This window comes from Vulpes vulpes, chromosome 2 (assembly GCF_048418805.1).
Source record: "Vulpes vulpes isolate BD-2025 chromosome 2, VulVul3, whole genome shotgun sequence".
NCBI lineage: Eukaryota > Metazoa > Chordata > Mammalia > Carnivora > Canidae > Vulpes > Vulpes vulpes.
In genome coordinates this window covers 62,107,223-62,133,533 of record NC_132781.1, presented here as the reverse complement: position 1 = coordinate 62,133,533, position 26,311 = coordinate 62,107,223, and the positions used below count along the sequence as shown (strand labels likewise).

Genomic DNA, 26,311 nt, shown 5'->3' with positions numbered 1-26,311 from the left:
TTCTAGCAATTCATTTTAATTTTGATGGCAAATAAAATAGGTCTGGAAGTTTATAAGTGAATAAATATGGATTTCAGAATTATAAAGGGAGATTTCAATTTTGAAAATATCCTCTTAATGCAAAAAAAAAAAAAAAATCTCGTTTTTTTTTTTTTTTTTTCTCAGCCTTGCGCCACATTAATAGCCAGAATTATCTGCAGGAGAACTTAAGAGACATGTGAGTCTTATCAATATTCTCTTATCTGAAATTTGAAATCACGATTATTTCGGAAGGGGGAGAGGGGCATTGTTATTTGATCTAACAATAACGGAGGAAGAGTTTGATTTTATCTTTAACACTCTTACAAGTGTTATGTTTCAGCACCAGCATTATGGTTGCTCAGTTTCTTCAGAAGTTAACTTATGAAGAAGTACAAACCATAGTTGAAGAGTTGGTAGATCTAACAGACAAGTGCAAGATTCTCAAGCTACATGAATCATGGTCAGAATGCGCTCACCAATTGGTAGGTAAATAAGGTTTTGCCTTTCTCTCCTTTTTTTTAAACTAAAATTCCAACCAAAAGGTGTTATCATGAAGTGGAATGTTGAATAATTAGGTATGAAATTTTAAGGAAACAATATGTATATCAATCACACTGAAAATATAATCTTTGTAGGTTTATAAATCTACAGTTTTTCATTTCATCTCTGAGGGATCAGACTCAGAGAACCCAAACACTCAAGAGAATGAATTATAACCTAGAATGCCAATTTGTTCGGTTAAGTTGGTTGCTTTGCCTCTCCCACTGGAATACTGTTGTCTGACATCCTCATATAAAGGTCTCTGGGAAATCAAAGTACTAATTTTAAAAAGTTTTTAAAAGTACATGAAAAATAAGAAAGAAGTGAATATTATTATAGGCTTTTTTTTTTAGCCAGCAAAAAATCTTGGGGATTACTACTGTCTCATAAAGTATATCTATCTTGTGATGAGCAAATTTTGATGAACACTAACATATTTGTACAATCCACATATTTTTTGGATCACTTATATCATGCCAAACATTTTAAATTACAAATTAATAGTTTTCTTTTCTGTCGGTAAGATTTTTTTTTTTTAATCCATCTTCTTGAGGCTAAAACCTATCTACCTACTTACTAGACTCTTAGTAGACATAGAAAACCATCAGTCTTAGGACACCTGGGTGGCTCAGCGGTTGAGCATCTGCCTTTGGCCCAGGGTGTGATCCTGGAGTCCTGGGATTGAGTCCCACATCAGGCTTCCTGCATGGAGCCTGCTTCTCCCCCTGCCTTTGTCTCTGCCTCTCTCTCTATCTGTGTCACTCATGAATACATAAATAAAATCTTTAAAAAAATCATCAGTCTTATTAGAAACCCATTTTATTTTATTTTTAAAGATCTGTTTATTTATTTTAGAGAGAGAGAGTGGAGAAAGGGGCAGAGGTAGGGGGAGACTGAGAATCCTCTAGCTGACTCCCTGCTGAATACAGTCTGTCCCTACCAGGGGCTGGATCTCATGACCCTGACACCATGACCTTAGCTGAAATCCAGAGTTAGCTGCTTAACTGACTGCACACCCAGGTGCCCCTAGAAATACATTTGAAATGAAGTTCTCCTAGTGACTAGTCTCACTTATTTTAATAGTGATTCCTTTTTAATTCTACTTCAAAAGATGGCCTTTTTTTTTTCTTACCTTTATCCCCTAAATCTGGGCATGTATTGTTTGAAGTTTGTAGCATCCCACACATTTACTGCCACTCAAAGGTTTTTGAAAAGTAACTGAATTATTACATTTTCATTTGAACATTTGACACTGAATACATACTGTCTCAGAGTTCAATTCTTAAAATAACTTCCCATGGAAACCAAACTAAAAACAATTAGGAAGCAAGGAAAGAAAACTACCATCTTTTTCTTTCTTGGTGGATAGTTACAAAAAATACTTTGATTTTGCTGGGCTCTGAAATTTTGGCTTCTGTTTAATGCCTTTTAATGATTATATGAAAACATATTCAAAATCACAATTATTTTGGAAATTAAAGAATGATAAATTCTATTTAGCCCATGTCTAACATGTGGGAATTTAGACTTAAAAACATAAAAAACTGGGATCCCTGGGTGGCGCAGTGGTTTGGCGCTTGCCTTTGGCCCAGGGCGCGATCCTGGAGACCCGGGATCGAATCCCACGTCGGGCTCCCGGTGCATGGAGCCTGCCTCTCCCTCTGCCTGTGTCTCTGCCTCTCTCTCTCTGTCTCTCTGTGACTATCATAAATAAATAAAAATAAAAAAAAATAAAAAAAATAAAAAATAAAAAGGACACATTTAAAAAATCTTAAAAAAAAAAAAAAAAACATAAAAAACTTCTGCTCTAGAGAGCTATGTCCAGAGATTACTAAATACAGAGTGTATGATCATATGCTCAGGGGACTTTTCTTTATAATAATCCTTTAACTTTCCTAAGAGTGTAGATCACACCTGCTTCCCCTTTACATTATTATTTCCTCCTGCAGATGACTACTTTTCTGGAACACATTTGTAATAACCAAGGAAAGGCTGAGAGACAGGAGTTTTCTGACTGTTGCAATATAAATAACAAAGCAAGACTCAAGTGCTTCCTATTATACAAAAAAGATGATGCAGATGACAGTGATGCATTCCAAATTCCAAATCCTGAGCAGATCTGTGAGATGGACAAAGAGAATCAAGTGTCAGTGAAGGAGAGGTAAGCCATTTCTCTCTGAAGAAGAGTGTTTTCAAATTTTGAAGACAGATCTTTTTTTATATATATGGGCCTCTGAGAACACAATGCTTTATTACTTGGAATTAGAGTAAAATTTTGAGCTACAATATATATATTTTCTCCCTCAGAATGACAGTTACAACCTTAGTGAAACCAGACAGGGCATAGAAACATCTGTATGTAGAACATTACAAATGACTAGGACAAAAACATTTTTAAAGATAATTTTAAAAATGACTAGGACAATTAGTCAGACCCGTAGCAAATGATGTTGAAAGGTACAGCAAGTAAGCAGAGCATAATACACAGAGAGTACTAGGGACAGAGAGTGGGTGATAGCTCTGGCAAGGGGCTGGCATTTGGAAGATCCATCAAGGCATAGCAGAGAGGGTATCTGATAGGCTTGGTGAGAACTAGGAGTAAGTGGCAATTGCAGATTAGACAGAGATGAGTTTTCTGCTCATAAACTCTGATTCTATAATTCCCACCTAGAGTGGATAGCATTATAGCAGATGGGTAGGGAAGGTCTTATTTTGTTTTCCTAATGAGCAAAGAGGTCTATCTGTTAAGAGTGGGGTATGAGCAAGTGCCTGGGTTTAGAGGTAGGTGACCAATGCCTAGAGAGGTAGAAATGACAAGAGAAACACAAGACTTCAGTTCTCAAGGAATGCAATTCTAGCTATCTTATCAAGACAGGCTCAGATAATGGGAATAAGGCAAAGATCTGATGCTTGTTCTAGAGGGCAAGGAGCTTGGTAATGATTTGATTTCAGATTTTAGACATGAAACTTTTGATCAGAGATAAATGAGCAGAGTGACTTGATGTCGAATTACATAAACTACTTTAATTCACTTATATGGGTACAGAATTACTGAGTCTTGAAGAAGAAATTAATTGGACCTGGATCCTTAGGTAGAAAGGACTAGGTCCCTAGGTGTCTCAGTCGATTAAGCATTCAACTTTTTATTTCAGCTAGGATCATGTTCTCAGGATCTCGAGAATAAGCCCTGCATACAGCTCTGCAGTCAGGATGGGGTGTGCTTAAGACTCTGCCCTTCCCCCCTGCTTGAGAGAGAAAGAGAGAGAGAGAGCTCATTCTCTCCCTCCCTCCCCCTCTCTGTCTCTCTCTTTCTCTCTCAAATAAATAAATCTTACCAAAAAAGAAAAAAGAAAAAGAAAGGACTAAGAGACTGGGGGTTGGGCAGGTTACGACCTGTCTGGCATAGGGGCAACTGAATGGGAACCAAAATAGGACCCAGCTACCTATTTACTATGATGCTTCCATTCTAAGAATTATAAAATCAGGTTTGGGTTGAACATTCAGAGATTACAAAATCTAACTTATACTCAGACAGTGAATCTAATCTCTTCTTGAATATTTACAATGAAGTCAATATAAGGAGTTATTTTAAATGCTAATCTTAATATGCAGACAACTATAAATATTCAGAGGAAAAATAATTTTCTAATTACTTGTCTCATAATTATAAGGCAACAACTTCATTTAATTCTCAACCAAGGAAACAGTAACCATATATCAGAGCTGGGAGGAAAAGTCAGCTATTTCAGATTTAAAAGATGGCATAGTATACAGATACACAAAACCATCGTTACTGTATCTTTGGATTATCTAAGGAATTTTCAATAAGAGTTTTAATTTATTATAAGCTTCTATTGAATATCTGACTGTAGAAACCCACTTCTAATTAAGTGTGACCCTATGATATCTTACCATAGGGACATTCCATTTTTTTTAATGTCTCTAATTAGTAGAAAGCTTTTCCTTATATTGAGTTAAACTTTGGAGATTTAAAATTAGAATTGGCTCATATTGAATATCTTCCAAGGGAACTAAGTTACCGTAGTACAAAAATGAACTCTTAATTCAGCATAGACAATAAAGAGCAGAGGTATTGAATGGCTTTGGTGAAATTTGGTATTGACAAGAGAAACACAAGGCTTCAGTTCTCAAGGAATACGATTCCTTATGTTAGGAGGCAGCTGTATGTTGATAATACCAGTTCTGTCGTCCTGTTTCTATAAGTTGGGCTTGAGAGACTCTGCTGATAGAAGCCCATTGACTAAACTTCCAGGGCTTTGGGGCCTCTTAGTGAGACTGAAGAGGATTTTTTTGGGGGGTGGGGGGAGGGGGGATCACAGACCTATTTTTTTCTAAGTTTTGTTAATGAATGATGTTTGGTTCTATTATTTGGCCTATTTTTCTACCTCCATAGTTTGTGGATGACTTTTTTCTTTATAGGTTTTTAAAAAGCAAAGTAATAATACTTTTACAGGGTAAGCTAACTTTAGTGTGGTAGCAAATAATCTCTAATTTTCAGCAGCTCAGTATAACAAAAAAAAAGAATTTTTTTTCCCTCATGCTATCTGTCCAATGAAAATTGGTAGGCAGTCTGCCTATCATAGTCTCTTAGGGACTTAGGTTGACAAAGATACCATCTCAACACTTACTTCTTTGATTACTATGGCAAAGGAAGGGGATAATAGTAAATCATGTATTGCTTCTTAAGCTTGTTTAGAAATAGCACTCATCATTTTTACTCACACATCATTAACCAGCAAGTCACATTGTCATACCTCATCTCACAGGAGGCAGAAATGTGCAATCCTACCATTTGCCTGAAAGGAGGGGAGCTGGAAATATTTGGTAAACAACTCTACTGGCAACCGCCTCGGTCATCCACCCACACACAAAAAATGATTTTCTACCTTTAACCGAAAGGAAATGTTACCACAGAATTGCTACACACCAGTTGTTAGATAAGGTGTCTGTTGACGTTTGGTTAGTGCTTCAGGTCTCTTGCAAATCTTGTCTTTTTTAGGGCCCCAGGATTCATATCTGGGCAGAGAGCAGTAACAAATACTCTTCTGATGAAGTCACATATGGATATAGTCCCTGACCCCAGAAACTCTAGCCACCTCCTTCGGTTATTGTTTTCTAGACCCTGCAGCACTAAGGGATTTCTATAAAATATGTTAAGCATTTCCTTGGATATTTGCCATGAGATATCATTGCTTTTTCAATCATTTCAGGGAGGGCAATGGTAGCAATTTTTCATTTGACTTCATTGGCTTCTGCAGCTGTATTCTTCCCTAGGTTCCCAAAAGGACTTGGAGTTAGATCCCAAAGGAGCAGGAATATAGATTTATGTATTATCCAAGGAACTGGTGGTGGATGGAAGTTAAAACAAGAACCAAGTTCCTATTCTATCACTTCCTCCATTATCCTTTCAATGTTGAAAACCTGATTTTCTGGTGTCACCATTTTTCTGGTGATATAGGCCAACTCTACAGACACTACATCTTAAAAAACTTGCATTAGGAATAGTATTATAATAATCAGTATGAGTCTTGAGTGTTACTTTCATTTTGTTTTATTTATTTATTTATTTTTAAATATTTTTTATTTATTTATGATAGTCACAGAGAGATAGAGAGAGAGGCAGAGACACAGGCAGAGGGAGAGGCAGGCTCCATGCACCGGGAGCCCGACGTGGGATTTGATCTCGGGTCTCCAGGATCGCGCCCTGGGCCAAAGGCAGGCGCCAAACCGCTGCGCCACCCAGGGATCCCTCATTTTGTTTTAATTGGCTATCCTGACACTTGACATCTCATCTCTCTCTATCTTGGCTCAGCTGCTGACAGTTCTCCTCCCACGGGTAACCCAGGAATTCAAGTGTTTCCAGCTCTATATTATCTGGAGCATGTGTTTCCAAGGTCATCGAAATAGAAAAAAAGAGAGCAAGGAAAAAAAGAGAGAGAGAGAGAGCAGGGAACTGTGCTGAGACATTACCAGCCACACCTCAAAGCATTGTGGAGCACGTTCATTCACATTTCATCCTCCAGAATTCAGTTACATGTTCTTGACCTAACTGCAAGGGAGTCTGGAAAAGGAGTCTCCCTGTGCACATGGAAAAAGAAAATGGATTTGTGTGAGCATTAAGCCAGTTTTTGCCTGTAATGTCATCTGGGTTTTTGTTTTTGTTTTTTAATTAGAGAGACAGTATGAGCGTTTAGAGGGAGGGACAGAAGGAAAGGGAGAGTGAGAGAGAGAAGGCCAGGCAGACTCTGTGCTGAACAGGGAGCATGATATAGGGGCTAGACCCCAGGACCATAATATCAGGACCCGAGTGAAAGACAGATGCCTAATTGACTGAGCCACCCAGGCACCCTGCATGCCTATAATGTCCTCTTGTTCAGTATTTTTGCATTTGTGTCTGTGGGGTCTTTAAGCAGACTTTGCAAAAATAGGAGGAGACATGTATTATAAGTGAAAGGCAGACCTGATGCCCAGGCTCTGTGTGTGAGGAATAAATGAACTAGAGAGGGAAATAAAGATGGGGGCTTAGTAACAAACCAAAATACTGAGGGACACATCTTGGAGGACTGGCATTTCCTAGTCTAGAAAGAACTTCTGGATGATCTTGAGAGACTCCCCTCACCCCACTAATAGCTTCTAAATTTAATCCTCCGGCACCAGATGTACAATCCTGCATTTACAATTCATCTTGGACTACTGAACTTTCTATCTTCCACTTCTTCCATTTATATAAAAATGACAAATTTTAATTACTTTTTCTTTCCCCACCAGCCTGGAAGTCACAGTTGGTCACTTTCCGGGCATTCTGTGAATGTCTAATTTCATAGTGATCTGTCCAGAGTGACGTGGACATGTGATGATGTCTTTACATAGTATAGTGCTATCTTATCTCTTTCATCATGAAATTCTAGAAGTTTCAGGTCAACAAAACTAAATGAAGAAACTGTGTTGGCACATGTTCTTGGATTCTAAATTACACAACTTTGTATTTGCCAAATTACAGGTACATTTATGAAATGTCTAGAAAGTATCCATTCTTGTATGGACCCACTATTCTGACAATGTCTGCTTGCTATGAAACAGCTATTCAGTCATGTTGCCAAGAAGAAAATAAAACTGAATGCTTCCAGATGAAGGTAAAATATTCATATGTCAACTGTTATTTAGAGCCTTGTTCTGCAATGTGTGGACTGTGTACCAGCAATGTACGCATTACCTGGCATCTCATTGGAAATGCAGAATCTGAAGCTCTTCTCCAGACATACGAAATAAGACTCCATTGTAAAGAGATACTGAAGCAATTCATATTGTTATTAAAATTTGAAAAGTGTGAATTAGCATAGACACTACTTTGTCATAAATATTTAATATTCAAGTTACTATTGTTGCATATCAAAATACCCCCAAATTTATTGACTCAAAAACAAGGATCATTTTATTATCTCTCATGATTTCTGTGGGTCAGGAGTCCAGGAAGGGTTCATCTGAGCAGTTCGGGCTCATGATCTTTCTTGGGGTTGCAGACAGACAATGGCTGAATTTAGGACTCGGGGGGCCTGAATCACCTAGGGGCTGGTTCAAGATCTCTTTCTTCTCATAGAATCTCAGGGCCTCTCCACGTGGTCTTGGTTAGTTTGGGATTCCTCACAGCATGGTAGCTTCAGGGCCGATGGATTGCTTATATGGCCAAAGACTTCAAGAATGCATATAATAGTGGCTAAAGCAGAAGTCGAATGGCCTTTAATGAACTAGTCTCAGAAGTTACTTCTGTCATACACTATTAGTTGAAACACCATAAAACCTTACCAGTTTGAAGGGGACAGTATATATACTGTACCTTTTGATTGGGAAGACTGTCAAAGTCTCATTGTAAGAAGAGCAAGGAATAGAAGATATCCCTACAGCAATCTTTGGAAAATACAATCTACCACACTTAATTTTAACCATGTAGCCTTTCTCTTTCATTGAATGGATATAAATCAGTGATTAGTTCTATGATAAAAGTACTTTTCATGCATGCTCGTTTCAGGATTTAAATATTAACATAAAATGACCATCTTTACTAGAGAGGGCACCAGATGGATTTTCCAAAGGTTGTACTGAAATGAGTAGTAGTTTGATAATCATTTTGATGAATTCTCAAGATTAAATACAGGACCACTTTGTTCTTACTGTTTTTTTTTTATCTTCTCAGTGTAAATTTATTTCATATTCTTCAAAACCCCTATTTCTCTATTTCTCTAAACCTATTTTTCATATTGAGCTCCTCTTTGTCTGCTTTCTGTAAGAAATTAAATAATATATCTAAAGAGTTTCTGTCATATGCTAAGTACTCAATAATTATAGCTATTATCATTAAAGATAATATTAATGATATCATTATAATATACAGCTTTAATTTATATTATATTATATATTTTATATATAAATATTATATAAATTTATTATCTTCCTCTCTGTTTGTTCCCTAGTGACTGCTTCAGAAGTCAATTTTGAATTCCTAAGCAGGACAGTTTTTTTGCTTTTTGGTTTACATTAATTAAAAACAGAAAAACAAATGATCATGCAGACTTATGTCTTATTACTTCACATTTTTAAGAAAGAACGTTTTTGTGGAGGTTGAGTTTTTTTTTTTTTTTAAGTAACTTGTGCTTACTCTTTTAAGTTACAAAGTTTTCTTAATTTTAATCCTTCTCAGTGGAGAAGTTTCCTTCATGTATAACATGCACCTATGAAGTTACCTTAGAGTTCTTCCCTCCTCTATCCTACTTTATGATCTTTACAGTATTGCTGATACCAGAATGTCTATTCCTAATGGTTCTGGCTTCTCAGAGAAAATGACATAACCAAGTGTGTAAAAATTAAGTCTATGATCAGAGAATATGGTTTATGAATTAAGTCTTCACAGACTCTTGGAGAAGTAGACAATCTTATTTGTACTAGATTTTAAATGGGTAGAATACAACAAAATCAGGATTAAAGTAATAATTATATTTATAATTGATTTAAAATATAATTAGTTATATTTAATAATAATTATTAAATTATGATTATTGTGCCAGTTTTATGGTTTGAAAATTACTTTTGTATATATTTTTTTAATTTGTTCTTAAAAATAGTACTCTAAGGTACAGTTAGCCAACTGGTCATTATAATGTTTAAGTGAAAATATAGAGCTGTTCTGGAAATTTAAAAATATTGCTAACATTTCCAACACATAGAGATACCAATTTTAGATTTTTCCTTTTGTTCATTTCTCTATCCACAGATTTTGTTTTGTACGTTGTGATCATACTGAAGACTTAAACAAACTTTCTTTTTAGTAGAAGTGTAAATTTTGTCAAAATTAATGTGCCATTATTTACTTTACCATCACTATGTTGAGACACATTTTATTTGTTTCCCAAATTTTACCATCATAACAAAATATGCATGCTCTTCTTTTTGCATAATTATGTTTTTATTTATGTAGAAGAATTTATTTGCAATAGTTTCAAAAGTAAAAATCCTGGGTTAAAAACTATGAACATATTTGTGGGGGAGGGGGACTTCATTAATGTATATTGTGAAACTGGAGCATATATTTTAGATAAGCAGTAGGAGACATGTCTAAGATGACAGAGCTAGGAACTTGAATAAAAACAAGATACAAGTATAAGACCTAATTGAAATGTATTCCTTTGGCTCTCTGGACTTTTGTTTGCTTAATTTCATGTCTTCTTTTCATTCCAAATGTTTGAGGTTCTAGAACAAGTGATTTCTGGGAAGTAAGATACTATTTTATAAAACCAACCAACCAACCACATTTGATCTCTTTTAAATAAGGCAATAAGGACTTTCTAATTTTGAGGAGATAAACAACTTGTACTTTTTTTTTTTGTTTTTGTACTTTCCTTTCTTGTTTACTGATTACACAAGTGGCTTTTTCTATTACTACCACATTTCTGTGATGAGTTGTTTTTCTAATTACAGCTAGAACCCATCAGAAAATACATTAGAGAAATATCTTGGAGGCATCACCATTTATGTGAAATTGGAACTAAATTCAACCATAAAGTAGCAAAAGCAGTGTAAGTTACTGATTGAGATACATGAATTTTATTGCTTTTGGATTACCCCATTTGATCAAACTCATGTGAAAAATTATTTTTCTTTTATTTAATAATGTCTCTCAATGCAAACTTATTTCCTTTCTCTACACATATGCTATTTGCCCATTTGATAGGACACAGAGAGCTGGGCTTGAGACCGCCCAATCCTTCTCTCTACCCACTATCTCCTGCCTCAGTTTCTTCCATCTGGTCAGATCCCTTAGCCTATGCCTTTAGTGCACAAAAGATTCTGTACATGAAGATGCAGGCACTTAATTGTTCCACATGATAAAGGCTGGAAGACGAAATATTTTCTTTCCTCTGAGAAGATAGGAAAGATTTTTGGCTCCAGTGGAATGCAGAACAGAAACATTTAGTGGTGTTTTGTAGGTGTTTTGATGGAAGAGTGTGGGGTGAGGAGACTTTGTTTTATTCAGTGTGCCTATTTCCTGGTCCAGATTGTATTTCTGTCCAAGTTTACCTGTGAAGAGATGTATTCCCTTATATCACCTCCTTACCCAATCTGGGACAGCATTGGGCTGCACAGGAGCTTAGTTCTCCTTACAAGGCAGTCTCATTTTTCCTTTTGCCAGAGACATTTTGGGGATGTTGCTCAGTTGTCAATAGGGAGAGGCAAGGGAGACCCAAGACTCTTGTAATCATTGTCTTTATGATGAAGAATTTTACTTGGAGATTCAGGTCAGATAAATTTCCAAGTTATCCATCTAAGCAACTCAGCTTCTTTAAGTGATAACTTCAATGATGAAAATGACTATATTTTGCATGATTATGAATTGAATGGTGTTTGTTTTATGATTTAGATCTTTGTGTGGCTCTGAGTGCTATCATTGAAGAAATAGAGGGCATTTAAAAGTATATATTTAAAATATACTCTCTTCATCCTACATTTGCAAATGTGTTTCTATTATTTTGGTTACTCAATGAACTAGAACTAATTTTAGAAAGGATTGAACTCAAAATATGGTTTAAAATGTACTTATTTTTCTTTTCAGGGAATTGGTTCTGCTGACTAAAAAACAACCGAAAACTAACTTTTCTGAAATTGCCAGACTGGCTGTGTATATTAAAAATCTGCATCAGACATGTTGTGAAGGAGATGTAGTCGCATGTGTACTTGGCAGGGTGAGAGCCTCTCCTTTCTTAAAATTCACTTCAGGCTTTAAAAAACTTACAATTCTAAAAACTCTAAAATTCTAAACAATAACAACAAACCTTACAACTCTTAAAAAAAAGGTGACCATGATATGTAATGAATCTAAAATGAAGTAATGAGCACTTCTCAATATTACCAGTAGAATTGACAGTAGTGTCTCCCCTCTTCTCTCATCCCAAGTCAGGCAATGATTTTTTTTCTTCCTTCCTTCCCTACTTTTCTCCTTCTACTCCTCCATCTCTTCCTCCCCCACTTCCTTCCTCCTTACTTATCCTGTCCTTCTTCACTTTATTCTGTTACTCTTTAATTTTTAGAGCTGAACTTTAATTTCCTTTGAAATAGGGTTTGTATTTCATTCATCTTTGAATCCCAAGAATTGCAACTGAGAGCCCAGGCCATATCAGCCTGGAGGATAAAAGAAGCATGAAGACAAAGAGGTCGGTCTGGGGTTTGAGGGCACAGACACCCTAGAATTCGCCCGCCCCTCATCCAAGTGTAAAGCCAGAGAAGGAAAAATTGTAACTGTCAAAAATTCAATGAGGCTTTAGTAATCACAGATTACAAGTCCTGTTCTTATTCTTTCTGCAAATTAGAACATTGATTAATTTTCATCATGATAAATAAAACCCAGGAACAAAGAGAAACTAGAATCCTAATTTCATGGGGATATCTATGACTCTTATGGACAGGAGCCCCCACCTTTTACTATTTTAGTCCCATTCCATGAAAGATTAAAGGATGTGAGTAACAGTGGAAATTAAAATAGAAAGCCATTGCATAGACACTCAGTAGAATCCCTTGGATTCTACAGCCTCAACTATTTACTTTGTAAATGGAATGGAATGGAGCCAGGGTCAGACCACAGGTATTCTTTGGTATCATTGTGGTTGTCAAATCAGTGCCACATTCAGCCCTACTGCTGGGAAAGGTGACAGGAGCCACTGCTACTTTCATCTTGGAGATAGACAATATAATGTTGTTCTTGAGTTACTTTCTGTATGGCAGTAATCCCAACTAGTGCTGGAAGAAACACTACCTTGCCTACTTAGAAGGAGTCCTGGATTTTCAGGACAGGCAATTAGAATGTTATTTGCATGAAGGTTGGGTGAACTTGGGAGTAGAGTTAAAAGAAAGTGGAGGCCTGACAGACGCAATCATAGTTAAAGCAAAATAAAACAAAATCTCTAATATCCTTTAAAACATAAATAATACCTATGCCCAACCAGTAACTCCATTTATTTATGTATTTATTTTTTTAAAAGATTTATTTATTTATTTATGATAGACATAGTGAGAGAGAGAGAAAGAGGCAGAGACACAGGAGGAGGGAGAAACAGGCTCCATGCCGGGAGCCCGACGCGGGACTCGATCCCTGGACTCCAGGATCGCCCCTTGGGCCAAAAAGGCAGGCGCTAAACCGCTGAGCCACCCAGGGAAAATAAACAGTATTTTTTTTTTTTAAAAGAAGTAACTCCATTTATAGATCTACATCATGTCAGGAATGCCAGAACAATCTTCAATGATTTCATTGTATTGGCTAGTATTCACAAACAATATAGATAACTATAAATGGTTCTAGTATTCCTGTCTTGGTCCAGACTTTGAGGAAACAGGTTTAAAGTTACTGGCTTGACGAAGGTATTGTTTACATGTTAAGAGATTTTTCACTCTTATTTTAGAGGTTTGGGTTTTTAAAAAGATTTTATTTATGTATTTGAGAGAGAGAATGTGCATGTGCATGAGCAACAGGGTAGGGATGGGGGTGGGAGTGGGTAATGCGTGTGAGGGGAGAGAATCTAGAGCAGACTCCACACTAAGCATGGAGCCCAATGAAGGGCTCGATCTCATGGCCCTGAGATCATGACCTGAGCCAAAATCAAGAGTTCCACGCTTAACCAACTGAGGCACCCAGGCATCCTGAAGTTGTTTTGTTTTAATTAGTTTGATTTCTGAACATTAGTAAATGTTTTGTTTTCTCAGGATGATCATTTGATTTCCATTTAACTTATCCATTGGTGAATTATATTTAAAGATTTCTTAATTTTTAACCATCTTTAGGTTGCTTAAATCAATTTAATTTTGTTATATTTCTGGATTTTACATATATATAATTTTCAAATTTTTGCATTTCTGTTTACATAAAATTGGTCTAGAACTTCCAGTATTTGGTAGTCTAGAACTACCAATACTTTTGGTATTCAGTTATGCTAACTTCCAAAAATTACACTGTTTTTCCTTTCAAAATCTCTGAAACATCTTCATAGTATTGAGAATTACCTGCTTTGTGAAGGTTTGAAAGAACTTGTCCATGAAACGGGAGCAGGCATGGAGACAGAAACCTGGGTGACAGCTTTTCCATTTCTTTTGCTATAGATTTATTTTGACATTTTTCAGTCGATCCTCACTACTTATTCACTACTTGTGAATTCACCTATTTGTCAAAATTCATTTGTAAGCCCCAAATCAACACTCAGCACTTTTATGGTCATCTGCAGGCTGACCGGTGTGTGCTCAGAGCCGTGAAGAATTGGAGTTGTGTGATGCCCATAATCCTGGCTGGGGGGGGGGGGGGGGGGGCGGGGGGGGGGGGGGCGACTACTGACTCAACAGCCCTAGGGAATGCCTTCTTGTTTTAGCTCTCATACTGTAAATAAGTGTCCTTTCTGCAGTCTAGTGCCACATTTTTCACATTTTTTGTGTGTGGTTTTGTGTGTGTGTGTGTGTGTGTGAGAGAGAGTGTGTGTGTGTGCGTGTGTGATTTAGCTGTTTGAAATGGCCCTCAAGCATAGTAAGTGCTGAAGTGCTGACTGGGATTCCAAAACACAAAAAAAGTCATGATGTGCCTTAAGGACAAACTAATGTGTTAGATGTATTAGTTCAACATTAACAAATCATCAATACATATTAAATAAGGGGTACTTAAATAGAAACACACATAAAACAAGGCTATATCTTGATCTGTTGACAACAAAAATGTGACAGAAGCTTATAGGAAACTAGTCTTGGGTTCCCCTTAGAGCTGATGAGTTCGTATTCACAAATTCAGTGAATTTATAACTGTTGTGACTAATGAGCATCAATTGTACCATTTTTGGGTCAGGTTTTATAATATACATTTTTAAAATAAAGTTTCCTTCATGAGCATCTTCTCACTTAGGTATTGGGTTCTACATAATATTACTATTGGATAACTAAAAACATCAAGCATATAATTATAGTTCTTTTCTCCATGTAGTTGCGTTTTCGCCTTTATTTAGCTTTGCAAAGGTCCTACTTAATGTATTGGTCTTCTCCCAGGGAAAGTTCTTGGACTTATTTACTAATTCTGTTAGGTTTCTGCTTTTAATTTTATTAACTCTCTCAGGTTCGTGTTGCTGTTTTTATTTCAGTTGTTTGGATTGACTTCTTACTTTTTCTGTACTCATTCTTTTTCAATAACATTGTTAATGAGAATGATTTCAGTTGAACATCATTTCTTTGATACACTATTTTCCAGTTTGTTTATTTATTTATTCATTTTAAAAATGTTAATTCCAAGATAGTCAACATAGTGTCATATTAGTTCCAGGTATACAGTGTAGTGATACAGCAATTCTGTGCATTACCCGATGCTCATCATGATAAGTGCACCTTTTCTACTGTTTATTTTTCATATTGATTTAATTGTCTTTTTATTAGAGTATTTCTCCCAATGCTTTTAGGAATGATACATGGGTTATTACCTTTGAACTGTATGTCCTAGAAAGTTTTCTATACTTATCACTGCTTATAACATTACATGATGCTTCACAACATCACATCAATTCAAACAGCAAGTAATCTAATCTGTATTGTAGATGTTAATTTTTAATGTTAACTCTATTAAATCACTCAGTAAACATAATTAAATTTTACATTGCAGAGTTCTCTCTCGTTCTTTGACTTCAAAGAACTATTGGACCAACATTTTGGGGTTGTATAATAATTGCTATAGTACAAACTTTTAAAAAACAATTTCTTTGTGCCAACTGCTAATTCTAAGCACTTCACTCTTACTCAGAAAACACTTTTTTACTACTTAACCTGTGCCAGGCTCTTTTTTTTCTTCCTAATAATTATTAATCCATTTAATTCCCACAATCTTAGCAAGTATTATTTTAACCCCATGTTATAGATGAGGAAATTGAAGGAGAAAAGACTTGCCTAGGTCACTCAGTTGGAAGATAGCAGTCAAGACTAGAAATCAAGAAGTCTGACTTCAGACCCAAAGCTGTCAATCACTGTACTGGTTTATTTTTCCAGTGATGATTGCAGAAGATGATAGGTGGAGAAAGACTGTATTCTTACAGTTTCTTTCATCAATTTTCTTCCCCCCCTTTTTTTTTATTGGAGTTCAATTTGCCAACATATAGCATATCACCCAGTGCTCATCGCCAAGTGCCCCCCTCAGTGCCCGTCACCCAGTCACCCCATCCCCCCACCCACCTCCCTTTCCACTACCCCTTGTTCATTTCCCAAAGTTAGGAGTCTCTCATGTTCTGTCTCCCTTTCTGATATTTTCACTCATTTTCTCTCCTTTCCCCTTTATTCCCTTTCACTATTTTTTATATTCCCCAAATGAATGAGAACATATAATGTTTGTCCTTCTCCAATTGACTTATTTCACTCAGCATAATACCCTCCAGTTCCATCCATGTTGAAGCAAATGGTGGGTATTTGTCATTTCTAATGGCTGAGGAATATTCCATTGTATACATAGACCACATTGTCTTCATCCATTCATCTTTCGATGGACACCGAGGCTCCTTCCACAGTTTGGCTATTGTGGACATTGCTGCTATAAATGTTGGAGTGCAGGTGTCTCGGTTTTTCACTGCCTCTGAATCTTTGGGGTAAATCCCCAGCAGTGCAATTGCTGGGTCGTAGGGCAGGTCTATTTTTAACCCTTTGAGGAACTTCCACACAGTTTTCCAGAGTGGCTGCACCAGTTCACATTCCCACCAACAGTGCAAGAGGGTTCCCTTTTCTCCACATCCTCTCCAACATTTGTGGTTTCCTGTCTTGTTAATTTTCACCATTCTCACTGGTGTGAGGTGGTATCTCATTGTGGTTTTGATTTGTATTTCCCTGATGGCCAGTGATGCAGAGCATTTTCTCATGTGCGTGTTGGCCATGTCCATGTCTTCCTCTGTGAGATTTCTGTTCATGTGTTTTGCCCATTTCATGATTGGATTGTTTGTTTCTTTGCTGTTGAGTTTAATAAGTTCTTTATAGATCTTGGACACTAGCCCTTTATCTGATATGTCATTTGCAAATATCTTCTCCCATTCTGTAGGTTGTCTTTTAGTTTTGTGGACTATTTCTTTTGCTGTGCAGAAGCTTTTTATCTTGATGAAGTCCCAATAATTAATTTTTGCTTTTGTTTCCCTTGCCTTCATGGATGTATCTTGCAAGAAGTTGCTGTGGCCAAGTTCTAAAAGGGTGTTGCCTGTGTTCTCCTCTAGGATTTTGATGGAATCTTGTCTCACATTTAGATCTTTCATCCATTTTGAGTTTATCTTTGTGTATAGTATAAGAGAATGGTCTAATTTTATTCTTCTGCATGTGGATGTCCAATTTTCCCAGCACCATTTATTGAAGAGACTGTCTTTTTTCCAGTGGATAGTCTTTCCTGCTTTTTCAAATGTTAGTTGACCATATAGTTGAGGGCCCATTTCTGGGTTCTCTATTCTGTTCCGTTGATCTATGTGTCTGTTTTTGTGCCAGTACCACACTGTCTTGATGACCACAGCTTTGTAGTACAACCTGAAATCTGGCATTGTGATGCCCCCAGCTCTGGTTTTCTTTTTCAATATTCCCCTGGCTATTTGGGGTCTTTTCTGATTCCACACAAATCTTAAAATGATTTGTTCTAACTCTCTGAAGGAAGTCCATGGTATTTTGATAGGGATTGCATTAAATGTGTAAATTTCCTTGGCTAGTCTTGACATTTTCACAATATTAATTCTTCCAATCCATGAGCATAGAATATTTTTCCATCTCTTTGTGTCTTCCTCCATTTCTTTCAGAAGTGTTCTGTAGTTTTTAGGGTATAGATCCTTTACCTCTTTGGTTAGGTTTATTCCTAGGCATCTTATGCTTTTGAGTGCAATTTTAATTGGAACTGAGTCCTTAATTTCTCTTTCTTCAGTCTCATTGTTAGTGTATAGAAATGCCATTGATTTCTGGGCATTGATTTTGTATCCTGCCACACTGCAGAATTGCTGTATGAGTTCTAGCAATCTTATGGTGGAGTCTTTTGCATTTTCAATGTACAATATCATTTCATTTGCAAAGAGGGAGAGTTTGACTTCTTTGCCTTTAATGTCTTTTGTTGCCTGATTGCTGAGGCTAGGACTTCCAGTACTATGTTGAATAGCAGGGGTGAGAGTGGACATCCCTGTTCCTGATCTTAGGAGAAAAGCTCCCAGTGTTTCCCCATTAGAATGATATTTGATGTGGGCTTTTTGTAGGTGGCTTTTAAGATGCTGAGGAATGTTCCCTCTATCCCTACACCCTGAAGAGTTTTGATCAGGAATGGATGCTGTATTTTGTGAAATGCTTTCTCTGCATTTAATGAGAGGATAATATGGCTGTTGATTTTTCTCTTGTTGATATGATCAATCACATTGATTGCTTATGAGTGTTGAACCAGCCTTGCATCCCGGGGATAAATCCCACTTGGTCATGGTGAATAATCTTCTTTTTTTAAAAAAATTTTTTTTAATTTTTTTTTTATTATTTATGTATTATAGTCACAGAGAGAGAGAGAGAGAGAGGCAGAGACACAGGCAGAGGGAGAAGCAGGCTCCATGCACTGGGAGCCCGATGTGGGATTCAATCCCGGGTCTCCAGGATCGCGCCAAAGGCAGGTGCCAAACCGTTGTGCACCCAGGGATCCCCAGTGAATAATCTTCTTAATGTACTGTTGGATCCTATTGGCTAGTATCTTGTTGAGAGTTTTTGCATCTGTGTTCATCAGGGATACTGGTCTATAATTTTTCTTTTTGGTGGGGTCTTTGTCTGGTTTTGGAATTAAGCTGATGCTGGCCTCATAGAACAAGTTTGGAAGTACTCCATCTCTTTCTATCTTTCCGAACAGCTTTAGTAGAATAGGTATTATTGCTTCTTTAAACGTTTGATAGAATTCCCCTGGGAAGCCATCTGGCCCTGGACTCTTGTGTCTTGGGAATTTTTTGATGACTGTTTCAATTTCCTCCCTGGTTATCGGCCTGTTCAGGTTTTCTATTTCTTCCTGTTCCAGTTTTGGTAGCTTATGGTTTTCCAGAAATGTGTCCATTTCTTCTAGATTGCCTAATTTATTGGCGTATAGCTGCTCATATATGTTTTTAAAATCATTTGTAAAAAAATAAAAATAAAAAAAGAATAAAATCGTTTGTATTTCCTTGGTATTGGTGATTTCCCCCTTTTCATTCATGATTTTATTAATTTGAGTCTTTTCTCTTTTGTTTTTAACAAAGCCAGCTAATGGTTTATCTATCTTATTAGTTCTTTCAAAGAACCAACTCCTCGTTTTGTTAATCTGTTCCACAGTTCTTCTGGTCTCTATTTCATTGAGTTCTGCTTGAATCTTTATTAACTCTCTTCTTCTGCTGGGTGTAGGATCTATTTGCTGTTCTCTCTCCAGCTCCTTTAGGAGCAAGGTTAGCTTTTGTGTTTGAGTTTTTTCCAGTTTTTTGAGGGATGCTTGTATTGCAATGTATTTCCCTCTCAGGACTGCTTTTGCTGTATCCCAAAGGTTTTTAACATTTGTATCTTCATTCTCATTAGTTTTCATGAATCTTTTTAATTCTTCTCTAATTTCCTGATTGACCCTTTCATCTTTTAGCAGGATGGTCTTTAACCTCTATGGGTTTGAATTTCTTCCAAATTTCTTCTTGAGATTGAGTTCAAGTTTCAAAGCATTGTGGTCTGAAAATATGCAGGGGACAATCCCAATCTTTTGGTATCAGTTAAGACATGATTTGTGACCCAGTATGTGGTCTATTCTGGAGAAAGTTCCATGTGCACTTGAGAAGAATTTGTATTCAGTTGCATTTGGATGTAAAGTTCTGTAAATATCTGTGAAATCCATCTGGTCCAGTGGATCATTTAAAGCTCTTGTTTCTTTTCTTCCCCCTCTTCTACTACCCTTTAAAAATTTGTATTGCCAGTAGTCTGTTCTTGGCCTTTTTCTTTCTTATTTTACACATATAGTCCAAGATGGCTGGCCCTTGGCTTCAAGAGTAGAATTCAGTGGTTTATCACTTACATACAACACCCAGTGCTCATCATAAGTGCCTCCTTCATGCCCATCACCCATCTACCCCATCCCCTGCCCATCTGCCTTCTAGCAACCCTCAGTTTGTTCTCTATCATTAAGAGTTTGTTTCATGGTTTGCCCTTTTTCCAGCCTATATTCATCTGTTTCATTTTTTAAATTCCACTGGTGAGTGAAATCATATGTTGTCTTTTTCTGATTGATTTCCCTTAGCATAATACACTCTCACTCCATCCCTGTCTTGCAAATGGCAAGATTTCATTCTTTTGATGGCTGAGTATTATTCCATTGTATTTATATACCACACCTTCTTTATCCAGTCATCAGTCAATGGACACTTGGGCTGCTTCAATAATTTGGCTATGGTAAATACTGCTGCTGTGAACATAGGGGTGCATGTGTCCCGTTGAATTAGTATTTTTGTATTTAAATAAATATCTAGTGGTACAGTTTCTGGATCATAAGGTAGTTCTATTTTTAACTTTCTGAGGAAGCTCCAAACTGTTTTCCAGAGTAAGCCCCATCATTTCTCAACTACATTTTCTCAATAACCCCCAAATATCTTATATATTATTTCCCCAAATACATCATATTCTCTCACTTCCAGGATTTTTTATGTATAAAGATGAACAATTTTGGAATATTATTCCTCTTCATTAGTTTCCAAGCAACTTTTATTTGTCTTTCAGGACTCAAATTGTTTAATATCTACACTCTGACCTCCATCCAGTCTGGATTGCCAATCTTTTTCCTTCCAGAGTGTCACATATGTGCTTCTCTTACAACTTCCATTATATTGCATTATGATTGTTGTTTACTTATTTGACTCTAATTATATTGTGAGTTTAAGTTTAGAGATTAACTTATTCATACACACATGTACATAATTATTTGTGTATTATTATTTAAATAAATAAGTTAAATATGTAAGCTTAATAGTAATATTATAGCAATATATGTGGTAAATTATAGGGACAAAACGTATTCTAAGCTGGAATCCTAAAACAATAGCAACAATAGCAAGACAATAAAACCTTCATTTGTATTTTGTGGAGCTAACCATGGAAACAATAATATCATCTGTCTCCCCTAAGTTGTTTAAGAGATGTTTTTATTTATTTATTTATTTATTTATTTATTTATTTATTTATTTTGTTTAAGAGATGTTTAAAGAGCTTGTTGACACTTAAGTAAGGTCAAATAGAGAAACCTTCTTTTTTAGAACAAGTCACTATAAATGACCTTTTGGTCTCTCAGTTTGCCAAGGATAAAGCAACACATGATGCCAAGTTTTTCTCTGGCTTTCTAGTAATAACAATAAAGATAAATAAGTTCAGAATGAAGTCATCAAGAATAACTGCTCCTTTTTATGTTTTATAGAGCCAGCTTATGAACTATACCTGTTCTTCACAGTCGATTCCATCCAGTAAAATTGCTCCATGCTGTGCTCTGCCTGTGCCGTTCCAAGGGGAATGCATTATCAACTCAGAAAATGATGATAAACCTGATCTTCCATCCTTGCCCCTCAGCAGATTTACAGAAGATCGATTTGTATGCAAACAATTTTCAGACAAGCAAGATGACTTCTTACAAGAGTAATACAGATTTTTGTAAAGTCTTAGTAAGGGAATATTATATTTATGGATTTTTATGGGAAAGATTGAAGACTTGAATGATCAGAGGCTAGCCCATGATGTAAATGAGTGACTACATGGGAACTGTGATCAAGAGGAGATGCTTGATGGAGTCTAACGTGGCAGCTACCTATACAGTTCCAGCCACTCATTAGCATATATGAATGAAGGCTTTGAGTGGTTAGGTCTACTGTATTTTGAAAGAAGCTGGAAGTTGCTTGATCTTTAAATGTTGACAACAAATACAGGAATTTTTAAAAACACAGTATGGGTCAAGCGTTTGCAAACTTTGCCCTAAGGTACTCACCCTTAGGTAAGGGCTTCAGATTGGTGTGCCTGGAGAGCTCTTCTATTCTAATTAATTTAATAACTACTACCAAAGCCATGGTGGGGCATTTAAAAGACTAGAGAGATGGAATATTAACATCTCCAGTGTCCATTCAGAAATGCATATTAATTTGTGCAAGACAAACTGATTTGGGTATGTAATATTAAAACAATATTGCTGTGTGATTGAAGTATTTCCTAAGTCATTTTGTGAAGCATTATTTGGAGCAATTAAACTCCAACTAAGCATAAGAATCTGAATTTTCCTCAAAGCTCTTTGTAGGATGATTTTAACTATATTTCTGAAAATACATTTGATATGGCTTATAAAAGTAAATGGCACTGCCTGAACGCACTCATTCCTAAACTTGCGTTTGGTACCAGAGAAGTCGATAGGTACAACTTCCTAGTGGAAATCACATTCAGCCATGAGTTAGGAGACTAGAGTTCCAAGTCTAGCTTTGTTGTGCATAAACTTTGGAATGTAGGTCAAGCCACTTAATTTCCTTAGGCTCTTGTGTTCCAACTACTAACTCAGGTGGTTGGATAAGATCCCTTCCAAGATGTCTCTTATGATTCTGTGATTCCTTTGTAAATATTCTAGGATCCAAATTTCTTGTAACCCAGAAGAATGTGTAGATTATGCTTGGACTACTCAAACTTGAAAGCTTATCTAGAAAAGAGGGGAAGATGGCTATTTAATACCTAGCTAGTACTTTCTATCAAAGAATATCTAAAACTTTTATAATCTTGCCTCAAAGATGATTGAAGATGATGTACTCTCATCCAAACACTGGATATTAATTTCTCATAAAAGTAAGTAGTGACCCTGAGCCAGGAACTATCCCCTAATCAGATTGTTTTAATTTCAAGTTCTGAATCGGACACCACTCCTGTCTGACTTTGGAAAAATCATGTAGGTTTATTGATTCCATTTCCTTACCTCAAAATGTAGTCAATAAAACCTCCCTGCCATCCTCCCAAGGTTTCCAAATGCCTAAAATCAGTTAAAATATTGGATAAATGTCATAATAATGATTGGCTTTTGAAAGAAAACTCATGGATTTTGAATTTTACTGTTTCTAATATGGTTTATATGGGTACAGGTTTCTTTATGAATATTCAAGAAGACATTCAGAATTGGCAGTTCCGGTGATTTTAAGAGTGGATACAGTATATCAGAATTTACTGGCAAAATGCTGTAAATTAGAAAATCCTCTGGAATGCTATAGCCATGGGGTAAATTCCTTTTTATTTTTTAACTTGTTGCTCATTAGCCATTACCAACATAGGAAAAATTCCAGTGCTATTAGTAGTGCCATATTTTGTAAAATAATTGTGCGTATTCTTGCTAAGTGCCAACACTGCACAGGAAGTATGATTTCCATCTAAACCAAAGGCCACATCATCATACAACTCTGTACATGAGTCATTGTCTTATAGATTCTGTGATTCATGAAACCTTCTCTGTGCGATCTTCTCTTTTAATGGGTGTCTGCTTGGCACTGTAGCAGGAAACAAAAAAGCACAGGATATTAGGGTAGGGAAAGGTTGACTATTTCCATTAAGCAGTCCTAGAAACTGTCCCTGTTTCAGGCCAGAAATCATATTGTTCACAGGCAGCAGCTCTGTGATGCATGTGACATAAAGAAAAGCAGGTGACCTTACCTATCTGACCAGAAGATCACTTATCCTTGGATTACCAGGAGCCAGGTGGTTCTGGCTATTGTTATTCTAAGCAATGGCTTACATATTCACAGAGGGTGGGGTGGTGGTAGAGGATTGAAGGCATCTCTTATCCTGTCTGCGCTCAAGCGGGTTCATCTACCACCTTTCTGTTCCCAGGGAGAAGAATCAATGAAGGTAATTTATTTCCCTGTAAGTGAGCACTCTTGGCAGCCCCAGTAGACCTCCACAATAGTCGTTATGATAATAGCACCTTCAGGAACATGGATGTTTAGAGTTCACAAAGTAACTTTACAACCAGTGTCCCATTTTATCCTAACACCAGCCCAGTTACATGGGAAAGGCCAGAATTATTAACTGCATTTTATAGATGAGAGTATAGAGTTTTAGAAGGCTTGAAAGACTTGCCCAACATCACACAGGCAGTAAGGACAAGGCTAAGGGTAAAGTTCAGGCAAACAGTTTGCAAATCTGCTAACATTTTCGCTGTAACAAACACTGGTTAGTAAGATCAGATAGACTGGGTCTTTTAAGTCATGATAACTGATCCTCTCAGTGAAGAGCTAAGCCTGAAAGGTCACTTGTATTTTCCCATTGGAATTTTATGTGTGTGGTTGAAGCACTCTTTGAACCAGCAGTTAGTTCTGAGAATTCCATTTGATTTGCTTCAATGTGTATTTGTGAAGTGTTTTACTAAATAGGAGGCTGTTACATGTTTTTATTAAACTGTGACTTTTTAATATGTATTTCTATGCCTATATCTGTATCTTTGTATCTATGCTATTTATGTAAAAAGGCTGTATTATAACCACACACTCTGGCCAAACTAGGCCTGTAAACTACTTTTAAGGATCTCTTTTTGGCTTGATGAATGATGTGCATTATGCTTGTAAAATACACCATTTCAACCCACACGTGAGTTTATATCACCAGAAACTAAATATCACTCTTGTGGTGCTTCTTTTCTCCACAAAGTACATGGCCATTCCTGTTTTACAAAAACATGTTTTTCAAGACTTGCGAGATCACTAAGTAAATAAAGCCTTGGGTTTAGGAAAACAGTTACATCGAACTTTTACAGAAGACGGTTTTGCAATCTCACCTCAAGATACGCTGTTACAGTGATAAACACTGAATGTCTTTATTTTCCAGAAAGAGATGTTCCAAAGAGTGATTCGTGAAAGCCATGAGCGTGTAAAAAACGATTGTGATTTACATGAGAAATTAGGGGACGCTTACTTCCATGACAGGTATGCTTTCAAGATATTGTCCAGATTTATACTTGTGAGTTTTTAACTCCTGATGCTGAGAGTTGCTGAGTCTACATCCAACCTTAAAATCTCAGAGGCCAAAGAAAAAATTAAATGAGTCCAAAATTAGCCTAGCTATCTTTGTCTTGATGATACAAATGTCCACATAGTCTCAAGTGTTTTTATGTGGCTTTCTAGGCCAGTTTCTGGATTCTGGTCAATATCCAGAGGTTAGGGAACCAAGCAGGCCCTGGCTGCCTTCCTGCACTCTCTTTGGGGTCTTCTCCCTCCCAACGGGACATTTATTTTGGGGTTTCACCTGCAGTTTTAGGGTTGCTTTGTCAGTTTCAAGTCATGTCATATAGTAAATTTAGTATTTTCACCATGGAGGGTAGAGATGAATAGACACCATAACTATTTGCCAGAGAGAATACATGAATCCCTTGTGTGCAGAGAGACTGGTAAGTCTGTTGTCTTTCAAAGATTAATATGCTAAAAACCAAAAACTAGTTTTTAGTCATCTTTAGAGTCTTACTGTAATAGTCTATTTTTTTTAAAAGATTTTATTTATTTATTCATGAGAGATACAGAGAGAGAGAGAGAAGCAGAGACACAGGCAGAGGCAGAAGCAGGCTTCATGCAGGGAGCCTGATGTGGGACTTGATCCCGGGACCCCAGGATCACGCCCCAGGCCAAAGGCAAGCGCTAAACCACTGAGCCACCCAGGGATCCCTGTAATAGTCTATTTAGAAGAAGAGTGTTGAGAAAAAAATCAATTTGAATAGTGTCCCATAAATTGAGCTTAAAATTAAGACTCTACTTACATTACATCTGCTATTGTCCCATCAGCCAAAGTAAGTCATATGGCCAAACTGAGCCAAGAGGTAGAGAAATAAACTCAACCTCCTGATTGAAAGATCTGCAAAATATGGTGTCCATTAAAAAAACACATATTTCTCACAACATGACTTGATTTGGCTAATAAAATGCTAAAATTTTGGGAGCAGAAGCTTTAACAACCAATGCATACTTTCCTATTTTCTCCTTTTCTTCTTACACAATAGCCAGATACATTTGAGATGGTAGCTGATCTATCTGCTTTGGTTCCACAATGATCCAGATAAGCAGAACCACCATGCCAAATTGCACCAGACACGTGGCTTGAGTAAGAAATAAACCTTTGTGGTCTGAAGCCATGCAACAAGGTTGAGGTTTTTGTTATTGTTACAAAACCTAGTGTATTTAAACTACTACAAAAATTGTGCAGGAAT

General features: G+C 36.7%; 1 protein-coding gene across 2 annotated transcripts in view; it reads left to right on the top strand.

Annotated features, from left to right (window-relative positions):
• The window catches only part of LOC112909244 (alpha-fetoprotein-like), a 53,859-nt gene that overhangs the window by 1,424 nt on the left and 26,124 nt on the right, over positions 1-26,311 (top strand). The window contains exons 2-10 of one of the 2 annotated variants that reach the window (XM_025985106.2): positions 166-217; positions 362-503; positions 2,511-2,722; positions 7,583-7,715; positions 10,552-10,649; positions 11,684-11,813; positions 21,524-21,738; positions 23,211-23,343; positions 24,943-25,040. In XM_025985106.2, coding sequence (XP_025840891.2) covers positions 166-217; positions 362-503; positions 2,511-2,722; positions 7,583-7,715; positions 10,552-10,649; positions 11,684-11,813; positions 21,524-21,738; positions 23,211-23,343; positions 24,943-25,040 — 1,213 coding nt within the window. Of the gene's footprint in view, positions 1-165; positions 218-348; positions 504-2,510; positions 2,723-7,582; positions 7,716-10,551; positions 10,650-11,683; positions 11,814-21,523; positions 21,739-23,210; positions 23,344-24,942; positions 25,041-26,311 lie in introns of both variants that reach the window. The other variant, XM_072748793.1, reaches the window with a different exon arrangement.